The sequence below is a fragment of the Sinohyriopsis cumingii genome, chromosome 7, assembly GCF_028554795.1.
Source record: "Sinohyriopsis cumingii isolate HCF-2022 chromosome 7, ASM2855479v2, whole genome shotgun sequence".
Taxonomy (NCBI): Eukaryota; Metazoa; Mollusca; class Bivalvia; order Unionida; family Unionidae; genus Sinohyriopsis; species Sinohyriopsis cumingii.
In genome coordinates, this window is record NC_142967.1 from 116,729,030 (window position 1) to 116,747,556 (window position 18,527).

The 18,527-nt window shown below is 35.4% G+C and overlaps 1 protein-coding gene across 4 annotated transcripts in view; it reads left to right on the plus strand.

Annotated features, from left to right (window-relative positions):
* The window catches only part of LOC149795992 (uncharacterized), a 70,951-nt gene that overhangs the window by 19,856 nt on the left and 32,568 nt on the right, over nucleotides 1–18,527 (plus strand). For all 4 annotated transcript variants that reach the window (XM_089965907.1, XM_089965906.1, XM_089965908.1 and 1 more), the window contains 4 exons: nucleotides 6,607–6,933; nucleotides 9,618–9,986; nucleotides 12,405–12,788; nucleotides 15,172–15,258. In XM_089965907.1, coding sequence (XP_089822033.1) covers nucleotides 6,607–6,933; nucleotides 9,618–9,986; nucleotides 12,405–12,788; nucleotides 15,172–15,258 — 1,167 coding nt within the window. The remainder of the gene's footprint in view (nucleotides 1–6,606; nucleotides 6,934–9,617; nucleotides 9,987–12,404; nucleotides 12,789–15,171; nucleotides 15,259–18,527) is intronic.

Genomic DNA, 18,527 nt, shown 5'->3' on the forward strand with positions numbered 1-18,527 from the left:
TATCATACTCAATCCTCTAGATCCCTTGAATGTATTTGCATCAAAGTCATTATACTCCATCTTCCATTATGTATCCCTAGATGGCATTTGCACCAAAATATATACTTAATCCAGCAGTATAGATCCCTTGAATGTATTTGCACCAAATCTATCATACTTGAATCTCCAGTATAGATTCCTTGAATGCATTTTGCACCAAAACATGTCTAAAAGCCAGTCTGAAAAATGCACCTAAATGCCCATATGTGTGTATGTAAAAAGGAGAAACAAACTCCATCAAGTACTGGCAGCTCCTGCCTTTCATTATATTTTTACCCTAAGCTACAAAATTATGATAATGAGATAAAACCACACAGATGTGAATAAAAAGATGAGCAGACGTGATGGTTGCACAGTTTGGATTGAAACCTAAGTGCCCCTTTGCAGAGACCAGATAATAGAAGATCATGCAATCCTATATTTGATTCGTCATTAAAAATAACCTTAGAAAATAACTCAGAGCTAGCTGTACATCTACACTCAAAATGTTTTAATAGTTGGGGTATGCTGGCAGCTTTCATTAATACAAGAACTATAATCCCCATTTAAATATTCATCCACTTGATTTGAGTCTCAATGGAAATCATGAGAAGGCAATTGAAGTCAATAACACGATGACAGGCTTTTAATATAAATCCTGTTTACAGCTAGTACTTGCAGGACACACGGTACTAATTATACGGAAGAACTGTGAACCAGTCTAGAAATGGGTGAAGAAATGATAGAGTATTTACAGGTTTGGTGGTCCATAATTGGATAATAATGAAAATTAAAATTTTAGGAAAAATATCTTTTGAGAGCTTGTCCTATATGTAATGTAAAAAAAATATTGACAAATTTCTACTGATGCAATTTTAGCATTTTTACAGGCTTGACTCAGGAGTACTCAATACTGAAAGTAGCACCTGATTCATTTGGTGCAGAATCAATAACACGTGTTTCATGCACATGTATGTAAACAAATTGCCGCGGGTCATATGGTGTTCTCCACACATAAGCTTGCACCAAGGTTAGATGTGCACGAAAAATTATAGGTGTCATTATCAGCACCCATAAATTTTAAGTTATTGAATTTTGAATATGACAGTGTTTCCATATGTTTACCATTGGAGTGGAATTAGTACCGTGAGTCCTATATGCGACCTATACCATAATAGGAGTTTGTTGTTTCCATGGTTACCACGTGCATCCAGGGTATCAATTTGGTGGTTTTTACATATGACAGTGATAATGGAGTCTTTTTATCATGGTTTGCCTGTGATTTTGGAGAAAAATTCTATACAAAAGACAGATGGGGATGGTTTTATACACTGGAGAGTGGAAGTATATAGCTCAGGCCATAGGGAAAAGAGCACAGTATGGCCTGATGGCAGAATTTCATATGATGGTACCCATAGATTGGCCTGTATGGTTAAATACCATTTAACACATGCAATAATTCCCCAAAATGGGGTGGGGTGGGGTAGATTTTATATGTAAGCCACTTATGTCACAATCACTTACGTATAGTACTGATCATTTAACTTTAGAGACACACTCAGCAGATCAAAGCAGAGAACATTGTAAAAATAAGGACTGTGCACAAAACTGCACATGCTGCATTGCCTCAACCTGTAAATTGAATTATTATATGTCGAGTCACATTGAATATCAATTATACCGGTCTTATTTCTTATCCTAGAATTAAACTCCTTGACACCTATTCTATGTTCAGCATGTTTCTCATATTGGTACATTACATTTTTGGGCAAACAGTATTGGAACTTTTCTGCATTCCTTTTGTTGAGGGAGCAGGGAGGGACATTTTCACTTAAAATAATAGTTTTCAACCCTTCATTCCCAATATAAGTCTGCAAAAGTCCTATCTGTATTGCATTCTTTACACAGGCAGTTTTTCTTCCCCAACCTCCCTTCATACAGTTGAAACATTCTTGATGTATAACTGCATGGTGAACATACTGCTCTCTCCCACCAAACCAGATCTCTTTTTTCTTCATGTACCAAGTCCCATGATAGAAAACCTTTATACTCAGGGTGTTGCAACTTGTGGTCTCAGAACACATTATTCCAAATCTCAGCATTTGATTACTGCGTGCACTAAGTGATATGGGTTTTCTTCACCATATATGTTGTTGTGAATAAATGAAAACAAGCTTCATGTCAGAAATATGGTTTCATATTTGAAACAAAAGCTATTTATTAAACCTACATTGCTCTGTTCTTACCATCAAGTAATAGTAAGGAATCATTTAGCTGTAAATTAGAGCTTGCTATTTGGTTTGCCAATTCAAGGTGTATTACCTCCCCTTTGACTGTAATTGAGTGATTGCAATGTTTGCTTTGTTTCTCTTTTGTTCAATAATGTATGCATTTTTTCAGCTTTATATTAAAAAGTAAGTAATTTAACACTGATTATAGTGGAAAGTAGCCACAGTAATGATTTTGAGACTTTTTCTTAACTTTTTATGAGCTTTGGGTAAATGTAGGTATATGTTTATGTATTAGACAACTTCAATATGCAATTCAATTCTATTACTTAAATTTAACAAGTAGTGTATTCAGTGACAATTTTTATCAGTGTCTGCATATTGCATAGAGACATGAACTTGTCTTGGCATAGCAAAGTTTTTCACACATTTCTCCACCTCCAGCATACTTAATAGCTTGAGTCATAACAGTTTGTGCATACACTTTCTGTCTCCAACATCAATGTCAGCATTATAGGAACTTTGGATAGCTTTTTCAAATTTGTCTCTTGCTGTCCTTATGTAACATACCTCATGCTGATGTGTTATTTGGGTTGATACACATTCCCCCCACCCCCGTTGTGGGGAACATTACCAAGCTTGAAGAAATTACTCTGTCTATTCTTTGCTTATTCACCCTTCCCCATAGTTTTATACTAAAAAGTAGCACTATGTTATTTAATTATTCAGTATAATAAAGCTTATGGAACTCTTCCTTGGCTTTTATACCTTTTTATTAACATTTGGGGGTCATGAATCACATGTGATGATAGTTTAAATAAGTTTGGAATGTCAGCATCTCTTGATGCTTCATGGGTGTGTGTATATGTTTTAGTCACAAAAGGGCAATGGCCTCTTATCATTTTGACCTATCATGTGGCACACTTATTTGTTTTGTTTGATTGATGTGAATAGGGATGCACTGTATCTTATTTCTGTGAGAGTCAGCAAGAAAAGAAATGCAATTTTGAAATTTAAAACATTTAAAACTTGTCTTATAGCCAGTGAGAGATGAAAATACAATGCGTCATGTAATTTGATACCCTGTGATGTCATACTTGCTGATGTCAGCATGCTTGTGTTTCTTTTGTGTAGCATGCATGCCATAGAAAGATAACATGAAGATATAAAGGCAGAAAACAATTATTTTAATAACAAGAATAAGCCATTAATAAGTACAATACAACACAGCAACATGTGATGCGGATGCAATTTAACTATAGATATTGGTATCACATAAAATACTATTGCACTATTATCCATGCACAAGCATGGCCAATTCTTTCTTACAATTATGCTCTAATATCAAGGAGTAAAATACAACTTTTTCAAAAAAAATTAAATCTGGTTATAGGACACACGGTACTAATTATACGGAAGAACTGTGAACCAGTCTAGAAATGGGTGAAGAAATGATAGAGTATTTACAGGTTTGGTGGTCCATAATTGGTTAATAATGAAAATTAAAATTTTAGGAAAAATATCTTTTGAGAGCTTGTCCTATATGTAATGTAAAAAAAATATTGACAAATTTCTACTGATGCAATTTTAGCATTTTTACAGGCTTGACTCAGGAGTACTCAATACTGAAAGTAGCACCTGATTCATTTGGTGCAGAATCAATAACACGTGTTTCATGCACATGTATGTAAACAAATTGCCGCGGGTCATATGGTGTTCTCCACACATAAGCTTGCACCAAGGTTAGATGTGCACGAAAAATTATAGGTGTCATTATCAGCACCCATAAATTTTAAGTTATTGAATTTTGAATATGACGGTGTTTCCATATGTTTACCATTGGAGTGGAATTAGTACCGTGAGTCCTGCACATTTGTCACCAGTAATGTTGGAGTTGCCTCCCTTGTAAGCTCAGAGTCTCTGTATCCAGTGTAGGCAAACACCAACAAATTGAAGCTTCACAGCTAGAATTACTCATAAGGGGTGCCCACCAGATATTATGTACTTTTGAGAGAGTGATGTATGCAAGGTGAAGTTGTTTGCATTTCAAACATGCACAGTGGAGAGAATGTTGGCATAACTCTTTGCTACTTTGATGTAATGTGGCTGACATTTCTTTTGGATATTGTACTTATGGAATTGTACATGATCTAAGCACACTGCTTACTAAAATGACTGTTCCCTTGTGCTAAAAAAAATTCAGCCTTAATTATGCTAAAGTACATCTTTAGCACCTATTAAAACTGGGAAAATGAGTTTTGCCTAGTTAGACATTACCAGCTTCTGAAAGTGCAATGAATGATTTACCAAATATATAAAATGTAAAAAAAAAAAAGGAAATCGGCTCTTTTTTTAATACAGTTTACCTCTGAAGTCCAGTAAGTGAAAATGACCAAGTGGAGCTAGCAGTTTTTTTAAATGTGCACATCTAGGGTAATGCCAAGCTTTATACGCTATAATCCATATTACACCCATCAATCATACACAGAAATAAAGGGGATTAAAGTTTCTTTGAACAATACCAAATATATACAAGCTCTTTTTTAAATAGCCAGTATAACCAGTGAGGATACCGGGGGAAATTCTTTTTCTTTAAAATTCTAACCATAAACATGATACAAAACTGTAGAGCCCCATCTAACTACTGGAGCCAAACCCATACATATGTTTCCACTTGTTAATTTTAAATGTCTTTATGACAAAGTACAACACCTTATTTTTTGTACTAATAAATGCAGTCGGCATGTGTCATTTGCATGATCTAGGAGCAATACATTTTATCAGACTTAGTAAAGTGGTTGATATCATCAAGATTTTGGCTTTTTTGTTGTTTGGTTTTTTGGGGGGTTGTTGCATGACCTGTGCATATTTATGATACGATCTTGCATCTTATACAAAATATTTTAGCACTGTAGAGACTTTATTTTGGTGTGTTTTTTATCAAACTTGGTAAATAGGTCAATGTTGTCAAGATCTTGCTGAAGTCTCTGAGAAAAATCATCTTACTTTTAGCTGATGATAATTTTTCATATCATATTTATGTTTTTCTGCATATGTGTGGCAGAGATATAAATCATTTTCACGCCTAAATGCTGCATAAAGATATTTGTTAAAAACAGCAGTTAATTTACACAAAATATAAATGTAAAATTAAGCCTGGTAACATTTGTATGCAACTTGAAAAATAATTCCATTAAAGTATTGCATTTCAGAGTACTGTGCCATAAAAGTGTATTTATACTGTGACTTCATAACATTATAGTTTAAACTGTCAAATACTGCACCAGTATTTAAACTCATAGTATGAAATTCTGCCACTAGTCAACATTTTTGGTCAGTAGAAGGAAAAAGGACTATACTACACTGTCATTTTTGTAAAACAATATTGAAATTTTGTGAATAACTCAAACGTAAACAATACAAATTCACCAGATTTTGTACTTCCCGTAGACTTCTACATATTTTGTAGTTATGTTTTGGTGTATTCAAATGGCCTTGGCCAAGAAATGAACTTTGTGACCATAATAATTTGATAGAATGTGTGAAAAGGTATTGTATTTTTAATTGGTTCATTATTGTATGGTATTGAAATTTGAATTGAGTGTGCACTCTAGCTGAGAAATGTAATGAATAAAGGGCCAGGCCAGGACATCATAAACTTTAGAGTTCAAACACGAGATTTTGTGTCAGCCAATCACAAACAGCTGTATTTTGTATTTTTACTTTTGATTGGCTGAGAGTAAAAACAGTCTTGAACTCAAACTGAAAGTACCAGTCTTTAGTGAGTACATGGAAAGAGTTGGAACTCACAAGTTCAATCTTTTCTGAATGCTCTGACAAACTTTGTCATGCAACAAATCATACATTCTTAATGATCTTACACGATCAGATACAGAAAATATGTAAATTATTTACCAGATATCTGCATAATGGATAGTATTTTCATGATGCAATTCTGATATTTGAGTATGGCTGATATCATAAAAATGCAAGTGTCAAACCAGCCAACTCAAGTGAGAATACATAATCTTAATGTATATTAGAATGTGTGAATAGGACTCATAATCTGGACCGAACTGCAGAAAGTAAATGATAACTGTGAACTTCAAGAACTCGCACTGTATCAGTTGGTTTTTCAACAGATTTTGACATTTCTTGGCTTTAGAGCAACACTGTAGGTTGATGAAGTTCAGTAAATATTTGTTTTATTTGCAAATATTTTCCTGTGAAAAAGAGCATGGGCAGAGCTCTGGGCAAATTACAGATTATTCATTCTATTTTTTATGTCACAATCATCAGCAATACTTGTAGTAAATTTAAACTTTAGCTGGTTTTCCTGAATGTATTCACAATTTTTCAGACTTTCCTCCTGAGGCCGGAATGCTCCTGTTACAGATTGTAAAACAGTATGGATGGTTGAAAGAGGAACTGACAAGCTCAGATATTAAGGATATTGCTGACAGGCTCTATGATGACAGTGACACTCATTTGGTAATGCATGAGGTGGAACGAATCACCGACAGCTCACGGCCTCGGAGAGAAGCTGTGGAACTGCTCCTCAAAAAAGTGATTAGAGGAAAGCCTGCCACTGTTGTGGCATTTTTAACAACTCTTGAAAAAAACAGACAGTTTTTACACGTTGGGAAAAGAATAAAAAAGACGGAAGTTTCTGATGACGAAAGGAAAAGTAAGGACTGTAACAAAAATCTCTTCTGAATATGCATGCTATTTTTGAATGCTTAATTTTACTACCTCTTCCTTCTATTACTTACAGATTTAATTATTTCTTGGGCTACTAATTTCTATGTATTTCTCCAGACCACAGACTAGAAGACCCAGTTTAGAATTAAACATTTAGTTGCGGTTATGATATCCATTGTTTTGTCATTGGACACTCTTAAGATTGCATTGTCCGTGCTCTTGTTGCACAACAGTAGAAAGAAGACATAACTGCAGTTTAACCATTCTTCAGTATTGACTGTTCTTAAAGTTCTTAAGAGCACGTTATGTTCATTGGTACATCTGCACTGAATTGTTATTCACTGAGTACATACGCCCTTACCCTCCAATGACTTCTTCACTGCATAGGTATGCCCTCCAAAGGCTCCTTCATTTTGTAGGTACGCCCTCCAATGGCTTCTCCACTGAATAGTGAATAATATTGTACTTCTTGTGACTGGGGGCTCCCTTGTCCCAACATTCTTAGGACATCCTTAGTTTATCTGCCCTTATGACAGGATTTTCTAACTAGCACAACTCCCTTTAGCAGTCTCTCAACCCGGCCTTATCTCTCCAGGGTTGGAAGTGGTTAATGTGACTGGGGCTTTCGTCCCAGTGTTCTTAAGATGTCCGCCCTTGTGGCGAGATTCCCTGGCTAGCACAATGTCCCGTTAGCAGTCTCAACAAAACGAAAACCGTTTTGAGTCGTAGTATAAGGTTAATGTGTACATTACACTGAGTGACTGTATTATGTTCAACATACTAGTGTTGCATACTTGAATATGAATAATTACACTTAATGTATTAGATAAGAGTCTGTAGGGCATACACAATGACTTGCGCATAATAACTATGTAAGTAGTGAAAATCAATGTACTAGAATGAGTTGTAATGAATAAAATAGAATCCTCAAAATATAACTCCTATATAAGCAAAAAAAAAGAAAATGCTTTACCTCCCAAAACTGTAATTCCCAGCTGTATGCAGTTACAACGCTTTTCCCAATATTCTTCAGAATGCTTAAAGAAATAAAGAATTTTCATACCTTAATTTGGCCACTCTAAATGCAGGTTTTAGCTTCTGTCCATAGCAATTGTACATGCAACTGAATTCTTCACAAAATGATAATACTAATAAAAGAAAGCAAATTCACTGTATTCAGTTTCGTGTACTTTTTACTCTCTATTTTTAAACCTTTTGCCCTAGGTTTCCTTTGTAACATCAGTGGTCGTACAATTTCTAAAATTCCATTTGCCAACTCATGCAAGTAGTAAAAAATGTTGCTTGTCCAATAAAAACTCTAAACAAGCAGCTAAAATAGATATATGAAAGTCAGCGATGTTAAATGACCAACTTTTGATTGTGCTGTGACCCTTTTAAAAATACAAATTGAGACAAGTCTTCTCTCTCTCTCTCTCTCTCTCTCTCTCTCATATTTATTAGCTTGAAGAGTAATGGCACAGTGGGTGTATGGGCCTGGTCAAAACCAGTACAAAACAAACTTTCTTTCAATGAACAAAGTCAGCTATACTCTTGTCAGAGCAACCTTTTCATTAATGAGAATTCGATATACAGCGCTCTGTCAATTGCCAAAAATTGGGCAAGGTGGTTGGAGAGTTCACTTGATAACCAGAAAGTTTCATCATTTTGGTTAGGGTACATTTAATTTTCAGCAACAAGACAGAAAGTATCCATTAAAGGGTACATTTAATTTTCAGCACCTGAACGAGACAGAAAGTATCCATTAATTTCTTACAATAGCATTTGAAGGACTGCCTCAATATTAAATCAGAAAGTCCACAAATTTAGAGCAGGAAGTTCCAGTTGCAAAGGAGAAAGAGATGGATAGATAACTAAGTTAGTTGATAACATAGATAGACAAGTGTGTAGGAAATGGTATGGACATTGTTTCTTCTGGGAGTAGAAATGTTTATTTACAAGAGATACATGTTTTTGTTCAATCATTGATGAAATAGTTTTTTTAAATATGATAATAGCCATTTTCAGATTCTTATCCACTACAAAACCAAGTGAATTGTCATTGACTTAAAGCATCTCATTGACCCATGTATCCTTTACTGGGGGTAATTCCTGACATGCTTAATTCATGTTGTACTTGTATATATTTAATCTCACTCCTCTCTGGGCGAATATATTTATCTTCCTGTCCATTTGGCTGACCATAATGAGTTCTGCATAACTCGAACCATTCAGAATATTTCAGCCAATCATGATACACAATTCAGGCTAGTTGTGTAGTGGATCTTTGTCATATTTAAATTTTCATCATTCAGCATCATTTATGTTACCATGGAAAAAAAGCACAGGATAAGAAGGATGTAAACTGACACTGCTAGACAATAGGTTACTAGTTGTAATCATATTTAGGGTGCTGATAAATGTGTAGGGTTTAATGGCCATAGAGTGCTGATATGTTTATATGTGTAGGGTTTAATGGCAATAGCAATACAGTACTGGCTGTATGATGCCAAATAAAATACAGCTCCTAAAATTGACGAAATTGGTAACTAATGGTTACTTACATTTCTCAGAATCTTTGGAAAAGTGGGAAATGCTCAGAGAAGGCAGTAGATCTCAAGGTTACTCATTGTTTCATTCACTACTGAAATAATTTTTTTTTATTCATGGTAGAATTTCTGCTGTTGGAGGATATTTCATCTGGAAGACGTCCAAGCATAGATACCAGTGTTACTAATCACCATTTTCATCTCAGTGATTGTGATACGGAACATCTCATCTCCCATTTGTATGATAAAGAAATTGTAGATCAACTGAGTGACTACTTGTTATCCAACTTTTTCATCAGCATTCGGAACCATAACAGTATTACAGACTGTAACAGCGTAGAAGACAAGATTCGATTGCTTGTGTCTTTGATGATGCAGTGCTCAGACAATGTGTATGATGTATTGACTAAAGTTCTAAGGAAAAATAATCTAGAGCACATTTTGCGAGGTTTAGAGAGGAATCGAGTTGCAATGGTCAAGAGGAAGTCTACAGGTAATTGTGTTATTTTCTCACAAAACAGTATGGAATTATCTGCATCATATTTTTAATTGATCAAATTTGTTTCCAAACGTAATATGCACATTCCTAAAATGATACACCCATTCCTCATTCCTAAAATATGTCCATTCCCATTTCTAATGATATACCCATTCCTAAAATAATAATCCCCATTCCTTTAATGATACGCCCATTTCTCATTCCTAAAATGATGTGCTGATTCCCCGTTCCTAAAATGTGCCCTTTCCTAATATGATAAAGAAGGATCCAGAAAATCTTGTTCTTTGACCATGTCTCTAATGAGAGGGTGCACATCAGAATTCAAGGTGCAAATGGACCATATAAAGATCTGCTCATGGTATGGCCATGTCTTGCACTCATCTGGCCTGTCAAGGACAATCCTCTAAGGCACATTGAGAAGAAAGAGAAAAAAGATAGAAAAAGAGATGGGAAGATAACATTAAAAAGTGGACAGGCATGGACTTTACAAAGTCTCAAATAGTAGTGGAGAATAGGGCAAAATGGAGAGATTGTCACAGTCATCAGTGGTGCCCCCTACGACCAACCAGGTTCCAGGAGGAATGAAAAATATGAATATGATATGCCCATCTCCAATTCCTTATATGATGTTCCCATTCATCATTCCTAAATTGATATGCCCATTTCCCATTCCTAATATGATGTGCCCATTTCCCATTCCTAAAATGATGTTCCCATTCCCCATTCCTAAACTTTGTCCATTCCCCATTCCTAAAATGATAAGCCCATTTCCCATTCCTAAAATGATGTGCCCATTTCCTATTCCTAAAAAAAGCCCCATTTCCCATTCCTAAAATGATATGTCCATTTCCCATTCCTAAAATGATAAGCCCATTTCCCATTCCTAAAATGATAAGCCCATTTCCCATTCCTAAAATGATGTGCCCATTTCCTATTCCTAAAATGATAAGCCCATTTCCCATTCCTAAAATGATGTTCCGTTTTCCCATTCCTAAAATGATATGTCCATTTCCCATTCTTAAAATGGTATGCCATTCCTGATTGCTAAAATGATATGCCCATTTCCCATTCCTAAAATGATGTTCCGTTTTCCCATTCCTAAAATGATATGTCCATTTCCCATTCTTAAAATGATATGCCATTCCTGATTCCTAAAATGATAAGCCCATGCCCCATTCCTAAAATGATATGCCCATTCCCCATTCCTAAAATCATATGCCCATTCCCCATTCCTAAAATCATATGCCCATTCCCCATTCCTAAAATGATGTGCCCATTTCCCATTCATAAAATGATGTACCCATTCCCCATTCCTAAAAAGATGTGCCCATTCCCCATTCCTAAAATCATATGCCCATTTCCCTTTCCTAAAATGATATACCAATTTCCCATTCCTAAAATGATATGCCAATGATATGCCCATTTCCCATTCCTAAAATGATATGCCCATTTCCCATTCCTAAAATCATATGCCCATTTCCCATTCCTAAAATGATATGCCCATTCCCCATTCCTAAAATGATATGCCCTTAGTCTTCACACTTTTAGAAGTCCTTTCTTGTTGACCAGTAGTAACATGCAAAGTTATAATTCTGTGTGGATCATTATTTGAAAGGTCACTGAAATTGAAGTTTTTCCTGGCTGACCATTCAGTTAACAACTTGAGCAAGGCAGGAATATGTTTGCTTGGATTTTTGTTGCCATTAATTCAGCTTCTGTTCAGTTGATAACTTCTTTATATTGCGTATAATATAATAAATGGGAGCAACATTTGAAATTTGTCAACTTAAAATCAGTTTATGCAAATGTTGGGATTAATAAGACTTTATAAATTAATTGTACTTGGTGCAATGTAACTATTTTGTTGTCTATTGTACAGTGTAAGATCTCTAGCAAATATAGTTTGTATTACTAATAATTGTTGCCAGATTTATGGTATTACTAAAATAAGCAACGATGTGTGGATCAGCTTGCCATTCATTTAAGTTTATGTCTAAAAGAGTTGTCTCAGATATAGGTAAATGTAGAGACCTATTAGTAATCTTCAATGGATATTCAAAAAAATACCTAAAGTAATTGTAGGAATTTTTTTTAAAGGAAGTCGTAATAATAAAGAGAAAATAAAATGAAGAAATATATGCTAAAGATTGCAAGGAGCAGTGTGTTTACGATAGTAAAATTTCGTTCCTACCACTAATTAAAATCAGATTTCACAAGCCCAGCATAGTTGTAAGGTGCTGTTTGCAGAGAGAGAAAGAATTTTCTCAGCACTGATGTTTCAGTAATAGTTTAAATATATGTACTGACAGTCTCATGTTTTCAGTGCCATATATTGAATGTTGCAACAGTATAAGAGATTAAGAAAATAGCGAGGTATAATGAGCAACTGTAAAATTGGACTTTATTCTTCAGATTCTGAAGATACATCTGCTAATAAGTATGCCAAAAATGAAGGAGGACTGCGGCAAATCCCAACAGAGGTAGAAAACCAGGTTGTTACCTTGTTGAGAACAAAAGAGCTTGGAAATGAGCTTAATAGTCAGGCAGTTGAACATTTAGGATTAGAGTTCAGTGGAGCCTACAAGGGATCAATTGTAATCCGCTTCACCCCCAAAATGGGAGAGTCATGGCAGAAATTAAAGGATTCATGTGTATCAGGAAAAATCAAAGAGTTCTTACCACATGTGTTCAAGGGGACAGGAATCGAGTCCATGCTGGGGGAAGGAGAATACAGGTTAAAATTTTCCATCTTTTTGATGCCGTGTGGAGTGGCAACTCCACATACTCAGGAAGCAAGTAAGTTTTGATTCTGGTTTTGAAATTTTGTGCTGCGTTTAAAACCTCTGAGTGTTATGCATGAAAATTGAAATAAGTTTAATTTAGATTTTGAATACTATCCAGCATTAATTAGGACTGTCGGATATGTAAACAATTATAAAATTTATAGACTCGTCTAATTACAAAGCTGTTTAAAACCTATCTGGAGTGGTTTTTACAGAAATACAGCCTTAAGTTCAAGTTATCGATTTTAAGGGATCTGTCTTTTTCTGCAGAGATCCAACATGCCAGAGTTCTGTCCATTTGATTGATTTCTTTAGATCTGTTAATGAGGTGCTTAATTTTTAGCTTGCCTAGTCATAAGACCAAAAGCTTATGGTATTGTTCTGTAATCCATTGTGTCATTTATTGTATATCATCCATTTCCATGAAAAACTTCTGTTGTCAACTTCTCATAAAACCACTAGACAGATTCTATAAAAACTTTGCAGAAAGCATGCAGATATATAAAAAAAAAGCCTTTCAGTACATCATAAATGATTTTCATCTGCTATCAAAGTTGGCCAGCATTACAATTAATTATAATATTGAACATAATTTAACCAAATGTTTTAGATGGAATCCACAGGCATAAAACCCTTCAGTTTTATACAGTTGATGCTGGTTGGCCATCAGATGTGGCAAATGTCAAAATAAACATCTTGAAAACCACTTCTAAGAATCTTACCAAATTTTACAGAAAGCATTCTGACTTGAAGGTCTTACACATTTATAAAAATTATTACAATTTGTTATCAGATATGGCCAACATTACTAAAATTATAGAGCTTTAAATGGCTTTTCTGAAATCGCTGAATTGGACAGAGGGAATGGTGGCATGAAAGTTTTTCAAATATGTACAAATGCTGCTGATCTTCTACCCAATGTAGCTGCCATTAATACAGATGAAAAATTCTTTAAACAAATCCTTCTCACGAACTGCTGAACACTCCAACGGAAGGATCTTGGCTTAGTGGCCTTTCAGATTTCATTTGATGCCAATCCATTTCTGATACGACCAGCATTAATAAATAATAACTGACAGAATGGCTGAGCAGATTATCACCTAACTTGACAGAAAGCATCCAGGCATCAAAACCATTTAAGTTTATACAAACGATGCTGCTCTGTGATAAACTATGGCCAACATTACTAAAAATTTAAATGACTTCTTTTTAGAAACTGCTGAACAGAATTTGACCAAATTTTCACATTGCATCTTGGCATGAGAGACTTTAAGATTTGTGCTATCAATCATGAAAAAAAAATTCAATATTATGTTCATCTGTCATCCAAAAATTGAATTTAACATAAACTTCTTTGTATCCAGTACGACTAGAAGATTGAAAGATTTACAAGATCTGCTAAATCTTTGAATGTCCTTTGTACAAGACAGTATTATTGTACACTGGTCATGTAGGCATTCAACACCACCTATTTCAGTAATGTGTCATTTTTTAGAATTTGATTCTCTTTACCTTCATGTGGCAAGTATTCACTTCATTTGGATTCATATACATCCATATTGCTTTGTAAGGTCATTAATTAGACTCTCCGAGAGGTGCATAGGGCAAAATCAATGTTAAAGTACGTAGCCATTTTTGGACAAAATGAACCTTTAGGTGTGATCCAGTACAATCCAGATTGAATGTCATGTGCTGTGATGTCACATTGAAAACTACACATTTTAATTTTAAAAAATCGCAGAACCCTCGATTGTGTCAATTCTGCTTAACATGCTCTTTTTACATGTCCACAATTGTAAAAGACCGTAGAGATTGATAATTTTCATCGGGAAGTTTCTTAATGACAGTTAAGGTGCAGATGATTCAGAAATCAGGATTGAATAGAATTTGGTTAATGAAAATTAGTGTTAAATTTTAAAAGAACAGTTTATATTTAATTTAAAATGAGTCAATGCGCCTACATGACCCATGTGACTTGTATTATAGACACATATTGAGATTGACATGTTATCATACTGTTGAAATTATGAAAACTACTATTCCATGCTGAAATTGAATAACCCTGGATAATTTGCATCTTTTCTTAATTTATTTTCTGCCAGTGACTGGATGGCTAGTTGCATCAGTTAATTACAGTTAATACTTTTGCCATTGAGCATGTTATCCAGCTTCAACAGTAGTTTTTGTTGTGTTTGGAGGGTGGGGTTGACAAATGGTAAGTACTTGCTACCTGGGTTCAAAATAGATAGCATGATAACTAACCAGATAGGACATTTATGAATTGCATGCCATGTCCCATCCACGACTTAAGTGATTATGCTGGCAGAATTTGCTTGTCTCTTTCTATGTAAAAGCTACTACTGATCTAAAACTTTGTTACTTGTCTAATCCACCAGGTGTCAGCACTGACCAGAATGCAGTGTTTAAATTGGATGTTGACAAGGAACAATCTGGTCTTACCAGGACATTACACAGAATCACAGGTATATCCTAGATAATAAACATTCACATCAATATATTGATGAGTCCAGGGGCCTACAAGCACAAAAATGAGTTTAGATGCATCATTCATTTGAATACTGACTTGGTTATTTATACCCAGTATGCACAATCATTGACTTTTATTGGTTTTAATACATAAAGACATAGGAAAATTAACAACCTACGACCTTGTAATGCTCGATAATATAGGCTTTTCCATTACCTCCAAAATTCAGCCCCCTTGGAATAAAACTAAAATAAAAATTGTATCAAAAGCTATATACAATATAGAATATTAAAAATTAATATCTATTGGAAGTAACTTATCCAAGATACTATGATAATTATCTACCCATGTCGAGACTAGGTGGCTACCTATATCCTCAGTTTATTCTTTTGCTTGATGCCTGTAACATAGTGTCAGCTTACCACCCAAAATATGTTGGATTTTCTGGATATATTGGCCATCCATCTTCATTGTTGGTTGTTTTATTGAATTCTCTTTGTTTTAAGTGTTAGTAACTTAATTATTTGTTTTTCTTGTGTATTTTTGCATAATTTTCTACTGTTATGAAATTAGTCACTGATCATACTGCTTTACATTTTGCTGTTTACATGACATATCATTGTTATGTAGCAATCACTGTTAATTTTTTTTTCATTTTCATAAATTACAGCATTGGTATGTTTATTTGTGTATAGTTTATACCTTTTGTGGTTCATTGCGTGACTTGGTCAGTTTTCATAATCATTGCAGCTGCACAAAGACTACTCAATGCACCAGGTGTGAAATATTCGATTTCCCATGACCTTTGGTGTACTGAATGTACTTCATCTGAACTTTGTAGCATCTGAACAAGTTGATCAAAAGATACATGGTCCGTTTTCTGCCAAAACAGTTGTTTGGCAGCAAAGAAGCCATTCAAGATTGAATTCTTCAGATGTTGAAGTACAAAGCATTGATAACAACACAGACTGAGTTGCCATAACAACACAGACATGGTTTCCAGTATAGCGAGTTATGCTATTGTGGTCCATTCTCACATAGATGGAGCAGAGAGTCAGGCAAGTCAGTACTCTACATTAAGTCGCAGCTCATTGGGTTTTCTGACAACCTTGTTATCTTTGACCTGTTGCATGAACCCAGCTTGTCCATTCATATTGTACCTTTGACATTCCAAGCTCCACCACTTTCTAATCCATTAGTTTAGATGATGGCTCGGCAGTTTATTCCTTATGTTGTAGGTAGGTATCAGAATATGTCCTTGGACCGTGCTTTTTCTACCCTTCCACATGGTATTATGTACACAGAAATGAAAGATTTGCTGGTCAAGGACTACCCCAAAGTGAATGCAGAAAAAGCAACAATCAGCTTAGCCAGTTTTGCAAAGGACTGAGGTCTGCTGTGATTGAAGAACTGTTCAGGATTTTGTCTTGGACCAAGTGCATGCCACAAGCTGCCATTTAATCAGAACCTCAGCAGTTTTGGAAAATGAGGAAGATCATCCTTTCTTTCTTCTGTCCCTGCAATCTCTTAAGAACAAGGTGATTGGCAACAATCTGCTTGATGAAATTTGGGACACCAGTACTTCCGATGCCTTTTTCTCCGAATGTAGCCCTTGACATAATTTTCTGCCAACTGGACAGAACACACTCAAACATGTACCATGTAGAAGTTTGAAATTTGACAAAGATAAAGTGGCAGTAAATATGTTTGCCGTCTTGTTTTATAAAATAGGCTTTCAAATATTTCAATGTTGGTTAGGAATATTATTTAGACTCAATCTTTACTTGACCTGGCTTCACTTGTAATCTTCATACCAATGGAGAAAGTGGGTAATGGCTATAACTGAGTTGGTTTGTCATATTGTGAAAGTTAACACTGTCACTCACCGCAATATGACAAATATGTGGACTACTTTATTTAACCTTGATTTTGTCAGATGGGACATTTTCTTTCACTTGTTGCCACGTAAGCCTCATCACTCTGTGACACTACCTCTGTTGATCATTTGTTACCCTTTAATTCTTTCCTGCTGTATGGATACCATAAGTTCTTTAGGTAAGCAAGTGGTACAAAACTGGCCTCCTTAGCTTGCCTTAGCCTCAACTATTTCAACTGTGCCACTCTCAGCCCCAGTGGTGAGGCATCTGTTTTGCACACAACTGCATTTTCAGTGGCAGTAATCATCACAATACCAAAACATACTAATAAAGGGAGGAGCAGTACATTTTCTCTTCTACAAACCTCTGAATAAAAGCCAGTGACTCTCTACCCCTACGGCCATGACAATATCCCTATAGGCATCAGGTGTTTTCTTGGTCATGCTTGCATTAAAATGTTTTTGATGCAATGAATTGGTGAACTGGGTTGTTTTTCAGGAGTTGCAGATCTTGTTATTTTAGTATCCTCCCCTTTTGTCCTTCCCTTTCTATGATGATTTGGGCTAACCCAGAGAAGGCTGCAGTTTTGCAGGAGATCTTGGTCTTGCACAGCAAGCAGGTGGAGGAGATTGTTCATAAAACAAACTGGGGGGATTTTGTTCACAAGTTTCTTGTTGCTAAAAGCGAACAGAAATCTTTGACTTGTCAAGTTTATAGACACTCCCAGGTTAAGAATTGTGACCGCATGGCTGGTACGGCTATGACTTTCCATAAAGATGGACAAGTTTGCAATCAGTCCAGACATGGAAAGTGAATACTTTTATATCATTTTAGCTATCAGTCTTCATACCTCAGTGCTATACATCACTATAAACTGCCACACTGCAGACATCATAGTGATATGACTGAATTTTTTTAAAAAGCTACATTAAAAATCAAAATCTTTCTCACACACACACACACACACTCATGCCAGTTCCTGGAGTTAACATATGGCCATGTATAATTTGTTGGGCACTCCCATTTAGAATCAACATCAGTCCATTGGCCTTTACCTAGACATAAGACATCATACACTTTTTGTCCATGTAATCAGCAGCAACCATGGCATGCCTAGATAGCATCTTTGAGAAGCACATGGTAATTTGAATATTGATTCAAGGCCGTATGTCAACAATGACTTGCCTCGTGTGCACTTAATTCGGCCGTATGTCAACAATGACTTGTGTGCATACTACACTTCAGTGGTATGCCTTGTGTACAGTATGCCTCAAACAGTATGTACTATGCTTCAGCTCTATGCCAACTATGCCTTGTGTGCATACTACATATCGGTGGTATAAATTGCATGTAGTATGCTTTAGACTGTATGCCTTTTGTACAGTAT